At 43.9% G+C, this 18,697-nt stretch overlaps 1 protein-coding gene across 3 annotated transcripts in view; it reads right to left on the bottom strand.

The window, feature by feature from the left end:
• Positions 1–8,612: 8,612 nt before the first annotated feature.
• Positions 8,613–18,697, bottom strand: part of REPS2 (RALBP1 associated Eps domain containing 2) — a 96,054-nt gene continuing 85,969 nt past the window's right edge. For 2 of the 3 annotated variants that reach the window (XM_084529168.1, XM_084529169.1), the window contains exons 16-18: positions 17,240–17,385; positions 15,051–15,156; positions 8,613–13,415 (exon numbers count right to left, since the gene is read on the bottom strand). In XM_084529168.1, coding sequence (XP_084385294.1) covers positions 13,347–13,415; positions 15,051–15,156; positions 17,240–17,385 — 321 coding nt within the window. In that variant the 3' untranslated portion in view covers positions 8,613–13,346. Of the gene's footprint in view, positions 13,416–15,050; positions 15,157–17,239; positions 17,388–18,697 lie in introns of those variants that run through there. The other variant, XR_014695861.1, reaches the window with a different exon arrangement.

Raw genomic sequence — 18,697 nt, 5'->3', positions numbered from 1 at the left:
CTCCTGCATGAGTTAGGCACCAGCAGGTTTAAACAACAGGCAGTGTCCTTCGTGATCCCAGCTAAATCTTTAACTTGAGAAGAGCACAACCGACTCAGGTTTGCACGAATACTGACGGATTCTGAGGTTCATTTCAATATATATATATTTTTTTTCTTTTTAACAGCTGGGCTTGTCTTCTCCAGATACGATTTTTCCTTGAGATACTCTGCATTTAATTATCAGCTGGGACAGAAAGCTTGCAAGCACAGCTGTTATTGCAACATTTCAGTGCTTTGCTTTTTAGGCCCAGATGGAACGAACTGTGCGAGAATGAAAAACCAAGAGCAAAGCAAACTTCCCCAAACCCTCAAAACAACTCGATGTGAGAGACAGGTTGGGCTGGGTTAAGTGCACAGGCAGACCAAATCTCCCTGCAGGGCTGAGTGGGGGTCTGTGCTCTGTGTTCATGCAGCCAAACACCCGTAATTCCTTTCACAGCTAGGGCCCGTCGCAGTTGATGACGCTGTTTGCAGAAGAAGGTTTTTGGCTGTTGCATCTGGCACAGGGGACACTACGGGCTCCTGGGTTTGCGTGCTGGAACCGTGCTGGGGATGTCACTGCAGGGTGGGAGGCAGCCCCCTCCCAAACACCGCAGGGTCCCGCCAACCCGGGACATGCAGACAGGATGACCCAGGGCCTTCTTCTTCACTGACCTTCTTCACCTGGGGGCTGCAGGGCTGCTTCTCACTCCTCGCTCTCCCAGCTGCTGTCACACAGCAGTTTTTTTTTCCCTTTTCTTAACTCCCCTTTCCCAGAGGCCCACCCAGCGTCACTCCCTGGCTCTGCTCCGGCCAGCAGCAGGTCCCTTTTGGAGCTGCTTGGAGCTGGCTCTGGTCTGCCTTGGGGCAGCTGCTGGGCTCTGCTCACAGAGACCAACTCTACCACATCCCCGGCTACCAAAACCTTGCCGTGCAAGCCCAAACCACACTCCCAATAGGGTATTTTAAACAGGGCACGTGTAGTTTCTGCTGTGTGAAGGCTATTCATTAAAATCCTTAATGCTAAAGCAAGAGTAAGAATGAGCCCCAACAAAGCATTGCAAGAAGGCAGCGTTCATGTGCAAGCATGTGTGTGCACGTGGGTCTTCCTCTCCCTGTCATGTTGGCCAAGTTGAACCCTCAACATGACTGCAAAGCATGAGCATGTTCTCAGCTGCAACTTCTCCTTTTGCTTGCTGCTGGAGCACCATATACCATGACCTTAGAAAGTCTGCAAACTTCTTTTGGGGAAGAGAAGTGGAACAGGATAGTGGCAGCCTTACAGCCTCCTCACTCCCTTACCTTTGACATTACCTTTCGAAACTGAAGGGTGCTGGGGCACTGAGCAAGCACATCTGTGGCTCAACCCGAATGGTTTGGTTAGACCACGCATTCAGTACAGCAGAGGCCACCTGTAATCAGGCACCCACCTGCATTTTGTTTGCCAGGGCATTCCTCTTCTGTGCCCACCTCCATCAGATGCTGTGGTGACGATGCCACTGGGCCAGAATTTGCAAACTGGTGCTGATGGTGCTGATGGCTGCTGTCAAGGCATTTCCATTCTTCAAGCTGTGTGGCAGCACTGCCTCAAGTTGGATTAAAGCACAAGAGCCACTGGGGCCACAGGGAGGTGCCAAGAGCCTCCTGCTCCCAGCTCCGGGCTCGCCAGCACTGTGGCCCAGCAGAAACAGGCCTCCAGAAGTGCTCATCTCTGCCCCTTAATGCAGAAGGAGCCCAGACAACGGTGGAGCTTTGACTCTCACCTAGGTGGAATTAAGCAAGATTAATCCCACCTCTGACAGCTTCCTGGGGCTGCAGAAAAGACTGTGGCAGAGCAGGGTTTGAATACGGATTTCCTCGGCTGGTGTCCTGATGCTGGGACAATCTTTCCTCTCTGGGGGCAGGCATCGCATCTGAGAACCAGGCTGTCGTCTGCAAAATCAGTGGCAAATAAACGCCGTGACAGTAAAGACAGCCTCAAGCACTTTTTGCTCTCAGAATTAATCAGATTATTTCCTCGGGATAATATTTTATTAATGCAACTGTAACCCATTCCATTAATATATTTTTTTACAAGCCTGTCACGGGCTTACCCTATCACGCATTGTGCAGGATGCTGCCTTGTGAGGGTCAGCACCTGCCCCCAGTCGCAGCAGGGAAGGTTTTCCTGTTAGAACCACAGAATAATTTAGGCCGGAAAAGATCTCTAAGATTGTCTAGTCCAGCCATTAGCCTAACATTGCCAAATCTACTGCTAAAGCGTGTCCCTAAGCACCACATCTATCTGTCTTGTGAATACCTCCAGGGATGGTGACTCAACTACTCCCCTGGGCAGCCTGTTCCAACGCCTCACAACCCTTTCTGAGCAGAAATGTCTCCTCATTTCCAACCTGAACCTCCCCTGGTGCAATTTGAGGCCATTCCCTCCAGTCCTGTCACTAGGTACCTGTGAGAAGAGGCCAACCCCCAGCTCCCCACACCTTCCTTTCAGGTACCTGCAGAGAGCAATGAGGTCTCCCCTGAGCCTCCTCTTCTCCAGACTAAACAACCCCAGTCCCCTCAGCCGCTCCTCACAGGACTTGTGCTCCAGGCCCCTCACCAGCTCTGTAGCCCTTCTCTGGACACACTCCAGGGCCTCGATGTCCTTCTTGTAGTGAGGGGCCCAAAGGTGAACACAGCACTCGAGGTGCAGCCTCACCAGAGCAGAATGCAGGGGGACAATCACCTCCCTAAAAGTTGTCTTCATGGAAATCCTGGATCAAGTCCAGGTCTGCCAATCTGCTTCCCAACCAGTTACAGAGAAGAAGGGCCACAGAATCCATTTCACCAGCTTAAAGGACTAGATTTCTAGGAAGGCAGGATTTTAGACAGCTTTGTGTTGCTCTCCCTGTTGTTCATGGGAGACAATAATCTCTTCGACTAGCTCATCCTGTATTAGCTTCCCAATTCATCTCCCAGACTTCTGAGCCAGGGCTGTCCATACTTCATTAGTCCACTGAGCCCTAAAGCACCTGCCACATGCATGTTATTAGGTCACTGCTGATTAAATAATTCAGCCTCTCTAAAATGACAGTACTCAAGAAAGTGGGTTATGTGCTGAGGTCAGGCTTGTTTACTCTGAGGAAGGCTGGTGGTACTGGCCAACACTGTTGGGCTGAGGGAGATTTTTGATGGAGGAAAAAGAGCTGAAGCAACAGGCTGGCTTTGTCAGAAACATCGGCTGTGATTTGTCTGCCCCCAGAGTGCTTTCAGAACAAAGACCACTATCCTCCAGTCTCTCTAGGACATAGAAACGAGAATTCAGTTTTATGAATGTTTCCCTGTAGAAACACTCAGGTAGGTAAGACCTTGTGCTAATCACAGAATGGCTGAGGCTGGCAGGGCCCTCTGGGCTCACCTGCTCCAAGCCCTGCCCAAGCAGGGACACCCAGAGCAGGCTGCCCAGGAGGCTTTTGGAGATCCCCAAGGAGGAGACTCCACAGCCTCTCTGGTCAGCCTGTGCCAGGGCTCCTCACCTGCACAGCACAGAAGTGCTGCCTGGTGCTCAGGGGGAGCCTCCTGTGCTCCAGTTTGTGCCCAGTGCCTCTTGTCCTGGCACTGGGCACCTACCTACAGTCTGAAACACTCTGGCAGTCTTCACAAAGAGGGTAAGCTTTGGAACCGGAGGAAAATACAGCCTGGGTATATTTCCCCCTTTATGGTGGGTCTGTGGAGGTTGCAATTACCACACCCTCCAGCAGTGGAAGGAGGTCTAGAGGAGAAGCTGGAAGCACTGCTACTGCTTATAGCAATGGGAACTCCTCTTCTAGCTGTGCCAGCCTGAGAGCTTTTACACTCCGAGCTTGATACCAAAGTTTTGAGTAAGTATTACTGGTTTGGATACTTAGAATATTTTGATTGAGAATAAACAAAAATTATATCAAATAATGAAGCATTCCCTGAAAGTTTTATTTGTTCTTGGGAATGAAAGGGATAATACTGAAGCTGCTCAAAGTTTTCTGTGAGGCTATTACTGACACAGGAGATACAACCCTGTAGGGCTGCAGCAGCGCTGTTAAACGTGTATCAGCAGCTGAGCTCCACTGCTACCTATCTGCTCTCTCAGAGTATTGACTGTATTCCTTAAAGCTCCAGCTGCTGGACTAGATAAAAGTAAGCTTAGATTTAATTATGAAAAATCAGTGGTCAAGCATTAGAAAGGGGCCCTGGATAAGGATTAAAGATCCAGGAGCCAGAAGGCACATTAAACAAACGTCCCATTTCGTTTTTACTTCTCACTCTTGAAGCCCACCTTGTGATTTTGAAAGCTGGATTCATAAATTTGAATCACCAGGGCTTTAACACCTTGTCCAACATGACACAGTGCAAGCAAAAATCAAATCCTTTAACGGGAAGTTGTTTTTCCTGCTAATTTCTTAGGTCCCTAGAGAACTTCTAAAATGTAATTTACTTTTACATTTCACTCAACTTGCACAACGCAAACAGACCAGTCTTCCTGAGCACTGCAGCAAGTGTGACCTGCAGAATTACTGCTTTAAACCTTCAGCACCAGCTTACAGCAAAGTAACACACATGGCGAGCAAATACACATTCCCCAATTTGTCACCCACTTCCCATTGTATTAAAACATACATAATAAAACTTGGCAAAAATAAAATAAAAAAAAAAAAAAAAAAAAAAAAAAAAAAAAAAACAGCTACTAACACATCCATCTAGCTTTAGGATTGACGTAAATAACTTGTATCTGTCTAACAGATCAGAGGATTATATGGCAGTCAATGAACAATCAACCTGATTTCTTTTAGGAAAAAAGCTCTACTTGAGGCCTGAATTGTTACTTCTTCCCTAATGATAAATGACAGCTACATAAGGCAAAATATGCAGTAATTTCTGAGTGCAAAAATGAGAGCAAGCCTCAAGAGGCTCTGCAAAATTCAAAGAGGAGCAATAAATACACCTATTTAATGGAAATCAAAATTGAGATGTTTATTAATTTGATTAGAACTAATTTTGATCTCTCATTCCTCTCCTGCCTTTGATCCTGCTGCTTCTTCTTCTTGAGACTAAACAGTTAAGACTGCTAATGAAACACCTCAGGATGTAAAATTACATGCAAAATTGTCCTTCTCCCCGCGAGTTTCCCGAGCCCAGGCTCAGAGTTGCCATTACCATAAGCTGCAGAGCAGCTCCGGAGGTTGGGATTTGCACTCTCGGGAGATGCTCACAGGCAATGCTGTTATCTGAGCAAGCGGAAATCAAAGCACACGAGGTCAGAGGACAATTTTTATCTGTCTGAAGAGGCACATATTTTAGCACTGCTTTTCAGTGAGATATGGGCTCTCAGTCCGCCAAGGCCTGAGGTTTCCTTTCCAGCTCATGCAGAAACTTTTCCATGCAGCTCACTGAGAAACACAGAGCATACCTGCCATGGGACAGGGAGGCTCACACACACGTCTGACGGCTTAAAAATAGTTATTACTTTCAAATGGTGCCTCAGGCTCGATGCAAGCATTGAGAGAAGATTGAAAGCCAGAGATTCACACCACCATTTACTGGATTGTACAGTGTTATTAGCAAATTCTCAATCCGCTGTGATGATACCGCCCCTCCAGGATGCCAGCTGATGTTTGCAGGGCTGACAGATAAGGAAAAACAAACAAAACCAAACTAAACAAAACAAAAGGCAAAAACAAGTGGGTGTCATGATGCAGTAATTTAGAGTCACTGCTTTAGAGATGAGGTAACCACGAACTGGCTTCGGTTTTGGTTACCCTGTGTCAAAAAACAATATAAAGAAGGAGAAAAAAATTCCAGGGACAGGCAGCAAAAATAGCTGGAGACAAAGAAACGTCTGGAAAAAGACAGACTGAGCAGATGGGAATTCCTCTGTCTATACTGGAGAAAAATAACACAGGAAACAATAAAAAATGCATATTGAATAATCGACAGCAAATGGAAAGCATAGCAGAAACTTATAATATGTAAATAAAGTTTGCGTGAAGCTTCTACTGCTGAGAGTGTGTCACAGGTACTCCCCTGTATCCACTTAGAGAAGATGGAAATGCTGCGGTGAGAAGGGATGCCGATATTGCCCTGCCTGCAGCAGCTCATGCATTTAGGTGCCAGGGGTGCCAGAAGAGACGCCAGTCCATCAGCCACGGCTGCAGTCTCCAGGAATCTGCATCCTGAAACGCTGCTGCCAGCCTCTGGGCCCTCCCTTTTTCCTCCAGTGCTTTTCGGCATTGCCCCATGCAGTGACATCTGGAGCAACAGCTCTGCATGGTCTGCGTTAGCATGGGCGTGAGTCCCAGATATTATTCCCCTAACTTTTCCCAAATTCTGTCAAGCAGCCCTGTGCTGAGTGTGGGTTTCAATAGACGGCCTGCAGAGCTGACAGGCCACAGCAAGCCACCCGGATGAGCTGCGCCCTGCTGGCACCTCATGAAGCTCCCTGTGCTCCACCACCTGCAGCCTTGGCCACCTCCCTGCATCACCAAACCAGAGTAAAGCCATAACCCAGCTAAAGGAGAGCAGGCCGAGTCTCCTGGGCTGGGGGCTGGGGCAGAAGCAGCCTGTAAGTGTCTCTGTGCTCTGCCCAGTCTACCCAGCTCATGCATGTTTTGTATCAGTCTGCCAAAGGCGAGTATCACTGACTAAACGTACCCTAACTCTGTGACAGACAGCACAAAATACTTAAGTGACCTTGGAACAAAATGATTTGCACGTCACGTGGCAGTCCTACACATAAGCCTCCTGGTGGTGAGGTGCTCAGAAGAGCTTTTTAGGTACATTACTCTGCTATGTGGGGCTGGGGCAAGGTGGTGGAGATGCAGCGACTTCTCCACTACCTCAGAAGCACAATTACTTCACCTGTTTCATTGCATCTGTTTCATTAAAAAACAGCACAGCAATGAGCAAGTTCCTCACACAAACTGAGGACAGGAAGTAAATCGACATTTCTTGTGATGCGTGGAAGTGGCCTAACTAAGGAAAGTATCCCCCTTTTCCTCCTTCCCTCCCATGAAAAACAGGCCAGATACAGTATATAGCCTTGATCTTGTCTAGCCCATCACATTTCTGATGCATAAAGCATCTTCAAAATGTCCTCTGATAAGACATTCCTCCTAGCTTGCGCTACTTCATTTAGCAATCAATACGTGTAAATCAATTCGGGATCTAACTGGGAGTACAGATGTGGCACTTACCAGAATGACTACTGGATTAACACAGCTGGGACACAGCCAATGCCACTGCTTCCAGACATGCCCAAAATGGTGTGTGCTGAGTGAATACCGTGGACTCATGAGCATACTGCAACCCGACCTCACGTATCAAGGCCTCCTGCTCCGGAGCGCATTTGTTTGAGGGCATGTGGTGCCCAGGAGGCTGGCAGGGAAGGTGAAACAGGAGGAGTGATGAAAGAGCTCTGACCCAGCTGTGGGCTACAAGATTCCCCAGGGGTCTGTTCATTTGTTAATTTTCCTTTATTCTGCTTTGCTGCAGAATCCATGTGAGCATACAGTCTCATCATGCACACTTGTGAGGCAGCATTGCCTAAAAAAATGTGGAAGGATTAAAAAAAAAAAAAGGTCTTTGGACTTCTTATATTTCTTTTCTTTCCCATTTCCACTAAGAATTATTTTTCTAGAGCAGGAAGATGCATCTTTTATTTTTTAAGAAAGATTATTGGAAACGTGAATCCAAACACGAAGAGTCAACCTGGAATTGCACGAAGGCACCCCAGAGTACCATACAATTGTAAAAATTAAGAATGGAAAAGCCATCTAAATCCATCCTGCTGCCAATGCTGAATAGCTCCCTACAGGATATTTACAAGTTTTTAGTGCCTTGGCCTTGTGCCTCACGTGCACTAGAGACATACTTCCAGGGCAATAAATCATCTCTTGTCATGGCTTAATGCTGTAAAAATTAATTTATCACTAATTATTTCCTCTTTTAAAGCCCTGCTCTTTGGATAGCTGGGGTGTAATTCTTGAAAATCACGCTAGTTAGAGAGTAGAAACGCACCATCCCCTCCAGCTCCCTGCCCATAAAGGCCAGCTCTTCAAATGCTTTTCTTTTCCCCGTTTAGTTTCAGCTCTTGTAGTTGATGGGCCACCCTTGGGACCCACCTGGCAGCCTCAGGGACAGAAAACAATGATCACTAGGGTGCTGGTGGACAACAACTTGGGTCCTCTCACTGCTCCTGCTTGGGCACCTCCAGGCCAAGGGTTCAAGGTGCCCATGGGAAGGACATTTCCTTTGTGCTCGTGCAGTCTAGGTTAGAGAAGGGTGCACCTCTTCAGGTTTATCGTGGAGCTAAGCCTGAATTCTGACAAAGTGAGGCCTGACAAAGTAAAGATGAAGTATTGACTTAACTGAGACCTACGGAAATATGATTTCACTTTAAATAAGTCTCTATTCGTCTCTCTCTCTCACGTACGCACAATCCCAGCCTAAGTGATTTCATCTTTCATAGTTGAAGGTCAGCCATCTCAACCCCGTATTTTTTCCATAGTGAGTCACAGTTACCATCCTCCTGTCAGATCTGCACAATCGACATCCTAAATAAAAACCACAAAAGCGAGAGAATTTGAAGTTATTGGACATTTTTATTTTAATGTAGCACCCAGTTCCATATCACATACATTTTCCAAAATTAGATGGGCAGAGTATAGAGCACTATACATTTTGCAGCTTACCACATGGACGTTCTGCAGCTGTGAAAACAAATTGCTTAAATCTGGCTATCTACTTTATAAGTTAAAATTCAAATATATAATAGCCTCAGGGTATTTTTTTTTTAGATTAACAATGATAATGCTCGCAATACGATTTTTACATCAAAAAAATCAATAACAGAGCAAAACATTATGCGTGTGTCCATAGCACATTATCAAGAAGATAACTGGAAAAAGCTTCAAAATACATTTCTTCTCAGAGGTACTACATCATTTGGATTTTTGTTTGCTGAAAAAATACTTCTACTCTTTAGTCAATAAAATGTGTCTTCACTAGGGCCTCTTTCCCGTCTGACTTTCGTAACACCGCGTATTTTCTTGTCAAGGACTGTGTGCGCTGAGGGCCAAAGGGCTGACGGTGCTGGAAAACTGACACCCCTCCACCCCTGGCTAGAAGCTTCTCGACTGTCTTTCTCCTGTCCTGGAAGCCCATGTGGGAGGAAAGCCGCTCACATACCACCGAAAGGTGATTTCCATATCATGTCCATCCTAAATGCTTCCTGTGAAGGCTTCCAACCCCAGCCATCCTGGTGGGGCCATTTTACGACGCGAGTTGTCAACGCCCTGGCTGGTCAGCCCTGACAGCATCAGGCGGTGTATGCCTGGATGAAAGCTGAACGAGTTCCTCTCCCCAGCGTGGCTGCTCAACTCCCAGCAGCAAAACCACTGCCTCGCACACAGGAACACTTTGGAGACAATCTGGTAAGTTAAGAAGGGTATTTGCTGACTTAACGACAGGGCTGGGTCCACTACATCACTCACATTTCTGCTACATCAGCAGAACTCTCTGGAAGAGAGAATGGAAAACTCTCTGGGAAGAGGTGGTGATGTTTCCTCTGCATCGAGTATTAATTTAATAACTCGGAGAAGGACACTGATCGTTAAGGATTAATGTTTGTTCACAGGCCGTTTGTTTAAACAAATGGAAACTGCTCACCTCACGTAATTACCAGGTTATTGTTCATATTTAAAGGCTCAAGTAAAGATGGCTTGATCTACAAAGGCAACCATTCACGGCACTTAGCTGGGCATTTTTCTTCTTTCAGCAATAAACTACCACGTATTGAAACAAATCTCTCATAGAAAGGTATCAGATGTAACAAACATGAACAGATCTATAAAGAAATGCCTGATCAAAAGGAAGATATATGAGTGCACACATATACATACACAGTCTCACGCTGTGGAAAATCCTTATCTGGGCTGTAAGCAAGAGCCTGTTTAAGACCCTGCTCTACCTAGTCTTGTCTTGTGGACAAAAATATTTGATTGTCCAAACAAACAGCTGCAGGAAAGTGAAGACTTAGAAAGGGACACCAGGCTCACAGCCAGCACATCCTCTCAGACACGAGGAAGCCAAGTTCTAGCTTCTGTTCCCAGTTACCATCCCTTGCTGGAGATGCTCTGCACAAATGCTTGCAGAAACTGTGTATCAAGGAAAGCAAGCTTGATGCATGGGATAGTGCTCTTGCTCCCTGGCCGGGCTCCCAGGTCTTAGTAGCTGTTCTGGGCCAGGCATGTCAGGGCTTAAAGTTGATCACTCTCCCAGAGCCCACTGAAGTGCCCTAAACCTTGAGGAATCTCCTTCTGCCAGGTGTTCTGCCTTAGGTTTAGGAGCATCTCCCACCCAAAGTTTCACAAAGTAAAGTTTCCTGCAAGAAGTGATGATTTCTCTGTACTCACATTTTTTTCCAAAGGATTTTTGTTTGTTTGTTTTGAGAAAATTTCTTAATACTGGATTTAGATGTGAATTTTGACCTGTCAGGCCCTGTTAATACCTGCTATGTACGTGGCCACATGGAGCATCTGCCAGAAAGAGAGCTTCCTTATGCCTTCTCCTCTCCTTCTCAAGATGTTAACAGCTTCCCAAGAGCAGACACTTTATCATTTTGGATAGGATATGCACGAATGCTTAAGTACTGAGACATACAGAAGAACAATTTCATGCAGGATATGTATAACACAGCACTTCTCCATGAATGTCTTGATTTAGTCTCTGTGTCAGCTGTTGTATCATCATCACAGCCAATACTACATCAAACAGATTACAAATTAACTCACTTTCTAGGCCTTGAAGCTAAGTATGGAATTTGATTACACCCCTCAAAGTGCAACCTCAGTGATAGTTACATTTTAAATTTATTAACTCTGGTGGCAGACTAACCACTAAGCATTTCTTTGTTGGTAACCAGGTATTTTAAGGTTGAACGAACACCTGTATCTTAAAAAGGAAACATCTGAAAAGGACATACAGAACAGTCTTTTCCACTTTTTCTTTCAATGCCATCTATTCAATGAATAACCTAAGTGAAATAAACAGGGTCTTCCTCTAGTGTGGTCTTCCATCAAACATAAGAAAGTCACTCACTGCCTTAAAAATACATACATGCATATTTCTTTGTCATCATTGAAAAGCATTCCTTAAAAATCACACAGAAAAAACAAAAGGTGCCAGATGATTATTTCCAATTTGAGTAGCAGACGTTTATTAACCAAATGACAATGCAATAACTAAAAAGCAAACAAAGAAAGAGCACTTAGCATCCTTAAAAACTCAGGAACAACTCAGTGTTAAGGGCACATGAAATAAATGAAGACAACTTCTGAACAGCACCACTGATAGCACAAGGACAGTAGCTCTTCTGCAGCTTCCTGGAAGTTTGCAGCTTTCACATTTTGTCATTGATGAGGAACGATCATCGGACTCCAGCTACGCCAACAGTCACACCAAAAAAAAGTTCCAAATCCAGAGAAATGTCTGTTGCTCATTCGCATAGTGACATTTAGATGAATTGAAAGCAATGTATTACAAAAACAATTTTTTTTTTCTTTTTCTTTTTTTTTTTCCTGAAAAAAAATGCTTCTTTTCACCTTTAGACCTCTGGATCCATATCCCACATCCATATCCCTTTCAGCAAAAGTAACCTCTTTCCTCATCACTTTAAACATTCCTGTTGAAGTCTTTCCTACTTATCACCCAACAAAACTTTTGGCTGCTCCCACGTCCTCTGATACCTCACTGCAGCCATGCCATGACACAGCCTGAATGGAGGCCAACTAGCTATTTTAAACCTATTTCTCCTTCTGCTCTACCCCAGAGACATCCTAAAGCTACTGTGAGGAAGCATCAGACAAAAAAAAAAAACAAAAACGCAAAAACAACCAAAAAAACAACAACAAAAAAACCCTGCTGAACAGTTTTTGCATGGTGTGTACTCAGGTCATCGAGCAACAGGATACAACAGGATACGAAACATGCAGCATCATGTTTAAGATGGATAACAAGTAGGTGAACTTGCCCAGCAGTGAAGCAAACATCATCTCCATGAAGGCAGCAGGGCTGATAGTATGTCTGAGGCTGTCCAGCATAACAGTATTGGCCCAAGAAATAAATCAATGTTCCTTAGCCAGCTTCCATTGCAAGAACTGAGACCGAAGCCAATGACCACTGCCTCCATGGAAAAAAAATCCCAAAGAGTTCAGTTTGCCTTGAAACAGACCCAGGTTAAAAAAAATAAAAATAAAAAAAAAAATCTGTGCTTCTTCACTTAGAAAACAGATGAGCATTAGCAGCTTCATCCTATCAATATCATCTCCAGTGAGGTGCAAAGGAACCTTAATGAAAGCCTGCTTTAGAAGGCAATTATTTCCTTCAAATGTTTTATAACCTCATATGTAGCAGTTTTGCTATCTTGCTTCTATGGGAAATACAGTTCTTGTACACATCCTTAAAACAAATCAGCAGCCATTAAGACAACAAAGCAGACTAATATAAATATACTTAGAACAGCCTTTACAAAAATGCCCGGAATGCATTTTTAACACCTTGTTAGAAATATGCTGTTGGTTTAAAAAAAAAAAAAAAAAGTTATGCAGACACTGGCAATTGCAAGCAAGTGATAGGAAAGAGTTATAGCTCAAAAAACAGATTTTTTTTGTAATTTCCAAAATAATACAATTTTAATATTTTTTACTGTTCTCTCTTATGATATGTAACTTATAAAATACAAGTTCTCTAACATTAAAATACATCCGTGATTGAATAATAAACAGTGCTAAGAAAATAATTATCTTACACGTGATTGCTGATAAAGACTGCATGTCTGGTGAGTTTTATTCCTCTTGTACGTTCAATCCACAGGTCCTTTACCATCTTACAGGAATCGGTGACAATCAGGAACCCATCTCAAAGGATGAGTTTTAAATTTAAGCAAGACTTCTGGAATGATGTACCTCTCAAGAATCGGGACAGGAAGCGTTGCAAGAGTGTGTGTCAGTGGGGAATTCTTTACATAAATAAAATACTCTTAGGTTACTCATTTCAGTGGTAAACCGCATTTACATGTCAGGCTGGGAAGAGGGAGTGGAGAGGGCAGACACCCACATCCGACAGTTTGGTGTTTGCTTTCTGTACCTTCTTCATCTGCAAAGGCAAGCAGGCGCAGCAGAGTGTGGAGGAGATGCGAGAAGCCAGCCACCTCACCACGGTCCCCTCAGCGGATGCTCCACGCAGCTGCTCCGTGCCGTGGTCGTAGCAAGGCTCTTGGTGCACGAGCTCCGCTGCTGCTGCACGCCCCGCCGGGGGTCACAAGACGGTTACGGGACGGAGCTGCTCCAGCTGCGTTTCCAAGGCAATTCGCTCCTTGTGGACCTCCTGGAGGATGGAGAGAGACGTGCCTTCACTTTTTTTGGCACTTGCATGCACCACACTGCACCAGTGAATGGCAAACCACTGGTGCTGAGCTGCCCAGGGGCATGGGGCTCTGCTGTTTCAGTAACTCTCCTTGCTGTCCTGAAACATTACCACACAGCCACCCCCCACAGCAGTCCTTGTAGCAGGGCGACATGGAGGCTCAACTACGTGCTCAGGCAGTCACGGAGAGGAGAGGTCCTACATCAGCCAGTGGAATGGCCTGGGATGCAGTGAAACAGCTAGAACTCAGCACTTTTACCAAAGAAAACCAACCAGTTCATTTTCAAATCACATTTCCCTCAAAATTACTTTCTGAGAATTCTTGGTTCATACAACCAAACTCTTTCATTTTGCAAATGTACAAGATCTGGCCACTCTGAGATGAAACGGGCCTTGCAGTCTGCCTCTTTGGCAGCCCTGGCAGGGAGAACATCAGCCTGGGTGATGAGCCGGCTGTGATGGCTTTGGGGAAAGCCTCTCCTGGCCTCAAGGCTGCCCCTGCACTGAGGCCTGGCTCTCGCTGATGTCCCATCAAAGAGCTGTGCTGATTCCCCAAGACGTCAGTGCCCACAGCAGCGGGCAGGCCTCCACCCCTGTACTCTTCCCCGCCTCAGGGCAAGCTCACAAAGCCTGAGACATGCCCGTAATGTCTGCTGGTTCCTGTAAGAACAAGGCCCTGCTTCAGCAGAAAGTTTCCAGGCAGCAATATGACTTGAAGGACAAGCTCAGTTTTCTGCTCTTCTATGAACCTAAATCTCTCCATCTTTCCATGGTCCTGCAGGTAAAATGCAGGGAATAGCAGAGGTCTATTTTGTGAAGGGACTGGAAATTAAGCACACTGAAGATAGCATATGGAAGAAAATCAGACTATAGATACACTGAACTAACTAATGATGGCAATGGGCTGTCATCAAAAGCTTTCATCTCCATGCTTATTCCAATCGCTGTCCTATATTTTGCTATGATTTCAGAACAGAGCATCCACTCTGCATTACTCTTGGGAGACCCCTGAAAGCTAGTTAAAAAGTAATATATATTAAAGTTGAACATAAACAGACTTTCATCTTGACTGGAGAAGAAGTGTAACTGAGGGTTCACCTCCCTTTTCAGTCAAGCGTGTTCATAACATGCTAGATAGAAAAAGCTGTAGCAGATGAAAAGCTGAAGTTGGTACTATCTTTGAACTGAGACAACAGAAAAAAACAGATCTGGTATTTATAAGAAAGTAGCTCCTTGAGAACACGCTTAAAGAGAAGTCAACAGACAACACTAAAAATCAGTATTAGATGTTCATAAAAAGAGCACGGCTTAGCCAGTCCGTGTACACCAGAAGACAGCTATGTAGCACAACCGATCAGCAGACAAGGAAGCTACACCTTGAGTTGCTCTCCTGCACTGGGTGATACCATCAGATTGCCCAAACTTTTCAGAAAGACAAGATTCCTCCTTTAGACCTTAAGTGCCAATGGAGCTGTATGCACATAGGTTGTAACTCTTCCCAGAAAGTCTCACTCTAGCCACCCATACAGTGTAGTTATTCTCTTCCAGAAACCGACTGCAGGGAGGTTTGTCACTGACTTTCAATGTGTTCCTTACCTTCAGCTGCTGCTGGAGCTCACTGTTCAACCTGGCGAGCACAGCATTGGCTTCTTTGTTTTTTCGTATAGCAGTCTGAATAGCCCTTTTCTGCTTGGAAGACTGTCTGCCAGACAGATAAATACAAAACATTTCAATTAAGAGCCTCAATGGTGGCTGATGCCAGAAGACCAGTCACCCATTTTGTGTGTCTATACCCTATACACACTAGACTACATGTCAAAGACAAGGTACAAACTACACATTTAAGAAAAGAAAAACGTAACACTAAAATAAGATGACTGAACCAGGTGGGCTATTTGAAAGTAAAATGGCCACGCTTGTTAATCTGAATGACAGAAACATTTTAGGCTGTCTCAATTATTTTAAAATCACTGCAGTTGGATTCAGCTTAAGAATAATCCTTGCATAGCTGTCCTTATTGCAGTATCTGTCCTTCAGCTGTTTTCAGACACTTGTAGAATTTAAAATTCAGGAGTGGCTAAAAGAAAATATAAAAATCACTCTATTCAGAAAGAAACGACATCTGCATGAAAATGCTGTCTCAGATTTTTCAAGGCTCTGCTGATTCTGATATTGCTTCACTTAAAAATAATATTAATTTTCTTTCTCAAAACAGTCACTTTTACTGAAGCTACCTGATATCACAAACAGAAACAGGCAGATGACTTACGGAATTGCCTCATCTCTTTTGCTGCTTAAATAAAAGATTTCTCTCTTATTATTATTATGACTCTATAGCCCATGGTGACCGGTGTGGAGGAAACTGCAGTCAGGCAGATGGGTACAGAAAGTGCCAACTTCGTACATAAGGACCAACTGCTCTAAGAGATAGAGGTAGCGAGAGCATAAAAGGAAAAAAGAAATACAGAAAATACTGGCTGGATATCCAAGCCCTTTTTCACAGAGATTATTTTAAAGTTTTACATGAGGCATCAAAAGCTATTTAGTGACAAATTTAACCTAAACCAGATGTCCTATTCAAATAAGGTCCATAATGGTACACAGTCCCCGTTCTTTCTCTTGACAGAGCTAATGGCACTGATCTTTGCAACAGGGTCTACTTCACAACACAGTCTGGTCTTTATACTATTATCTTCCAGTGAACTGTCAGGTTTTGCTTCAAACCACTCTCTGTAGACTATAAAGTAATAATTATAGGAGGAAAAAAAAAAAAAAAAAAAAAAAAACACAAGGAATTACAACCCCATGGTCATTTAAACATTTCAGGAAAGATACAGACAAGACGGGATTAAGTTGAGATGTTAACAAATGCTATTATCTGTTCTTTGAACCTCTATGGAATATGCACTCCCAAAGCACAAAATAGCTCTTTAAGGGCATCCTAGAAGTCTTATGATTTATTCTAATCTCCATTTATGCAGCACAGATTCAGTCTGCTGACAAACAGTTTGCCAAAAACTGCTCAACTGATTTGGGCATCTCGGTTTTGCTTCAGATTGAACCAGGTGCCATTGCAAGGCTTTGGGCGAAGGCAGGCTGTAATGTTTGCACAGTGTTTTGGTTGAGGGAGATGTATAGACCCAAAAGAGCTTCAAGTACCTTCACTTACCATTTGTGCAGCCCCTTCAACACTGCTATTAAATAAATATATATAATGAAATCCTCCAGGTCTTTGCTGTTGAGAGCTTCAACAGCTGTACTTATGAGTACTTATTAACAAACAACACATGTTGTGTTTGGCAATTACTGGATTGTTACAAGTGGCCTATGGCTTACACCAGTGGTAAGCTCATTTCTAACCTTCCTTGTGATGAAGAAATATCACACGGGTATGACCAATATCGAGTATTTCATGACTCAGTTTCCTGGGCATTTAATTGGTTCTATCCATCCAAACAAATGAGCAAAATTCCAGAAGATTTGTGCAAGGTAAAAACATATACCCATGGAGTTAAAATGAGTTGTGTTAGAGATGCTGACTGAACAAGGCTTGCTCTTCAGACGTCTACTAGGTAGGGCAAAGCAGTAACTTTTCAAGAGGCTTACTGACTTACAGTCACTATAAACTTAGCCTGCACTGGATTGGACAGATGTAGATTTCAGAGACCTGCATCTTTTGAATATTCTCAAAACCAGAACTATTAAGCGCAAAATTATGTAAAGAGCAAGCCCTGCCACATCAGATCTCACAGTGCATTTTGGCGTGTGTGGAACAAGTTGTTTACTTTTGGACTGGGAGGTGCGGCTTGACTGCTGGCACGGAAGAAGTCACATTTATAGTGGGAGAAAGCTCAGGGGTCTCCAGCCCTTGTGTCTCTGTCCGAAGCTTCCTGCGGGCAGGTTTGGAGGGCGGCTGAACGAGAACAACCTCCTGCAAGGGAGAAGCACAGCAAAGTTAAGTCAGGCCATATGTGTCCAGTCACTAGGCTGGGGAGTGCTTGTGGCACAGAAATTGCTGACATCTGGCCTAAGGTTTCATAATTTAAAGTGGTACAGGGCTTAATTTAAATTTGGTAATAGCCTCTTGGGTTTTTGACTTTGTTCGAAGAAACAATAACTCCTACAAACCCTTAACGAATGAAACAATTACGCTAGCTAGATGAATTTTGTCTTCATCTGGATGACAGGCTCCTCAGAACTGGATTGTATAGGTCTGCATTTGTGGAGGGGGTATGAACGGATGTACCAGCACCCAGTTGGCTCAAAAATATTAGGACCACTGCAAGACTTATTTTTAATTATGCTCCCAGTTGGTAAGGATCAATCACTAGCATAACAGCTTCTACCTCAGTCCCTTGGCACACAGCCCCTCTCTTCTTATCCCCTACTCTCTTACATGAAGCAACACAGAAATGAGCTTAGAAAGATGCATGTTTAAAATCATCAATGCAAAACTAAAGTGTAGAAGTCCGGTTATTTCTCTTGGTAAGTTACATTGAAAAGAGTCTGGACTGCAGGTAAAACAAAAAGTCTTAATGCCTTTAATGAAGAAGTGTTTTCACTCTTTTAAATTAAGACATCTTTTCTTTTGCAATGAGAAGTGGTTTTAACGTTTTATATCTGTTTTAATACTGAAATATAAACGTGCAGTTTTCAGTGCATTTTATTATTAGGTCTCTTCTACAAGTGACATAACTATTACTGCCCCATTTCAGGAATGGGAAAGTTAAACATTTTGTTTGAAACAAAGTGATATGACAAAGGTTACACATTTAGTGTCACAGCCAAGACCAGAGATCAAGTTTTACTATCACTCGCGGAGTGTATATTACTGGGTCAGACTATCTTTCTCACTATGTTCTGGCCAACTGTTAATAAAACAAGAAAAAAAATAAATAAGGAAGCATTTAATGACTGAGCAATCATAAGAAAAAGAACTGTAGTAAACAGCCTGACTCATCAGAAGAGGTTACTATGACTGACACAGTATGAAGAAAAACATAAGACCATCAATAGCTAGAATTAGAAGGATTAAAATTATTAGAGGAATTAGAATTATAAGGACACAAGGGGGTTAGATGTTACAAACACTTCTGCCATTACTTTAAACGCAAATTAAAATATTAGAAGATCTTTTAATCAGAACATCAGCAGTGCACAGACCTCAGATAATACTGTGCTCTGAAATCCTATAGCTCCCTGCAAACTCACAATGCAAGGTACTTGTGTATGCATTCAACACC

The sequence above is a fragment of the Aythya ferina genome, assembly GCF_964211825.1.
Source record: "Aythya ferina genome assembly, chromosome: 1".
Classification (NCBI taxonomy): domain Eukaryota; kingdom Metazoa; phylum Chordata; class Aves; order Anseriformes; family Anatidae; genus Aythya; species Aythya ferina.
The sequence above is the reverse complement of the archived record's forward strand: the minus strand, read 5'-3'. Positions and strand labels throughout refer to the sequence as shown.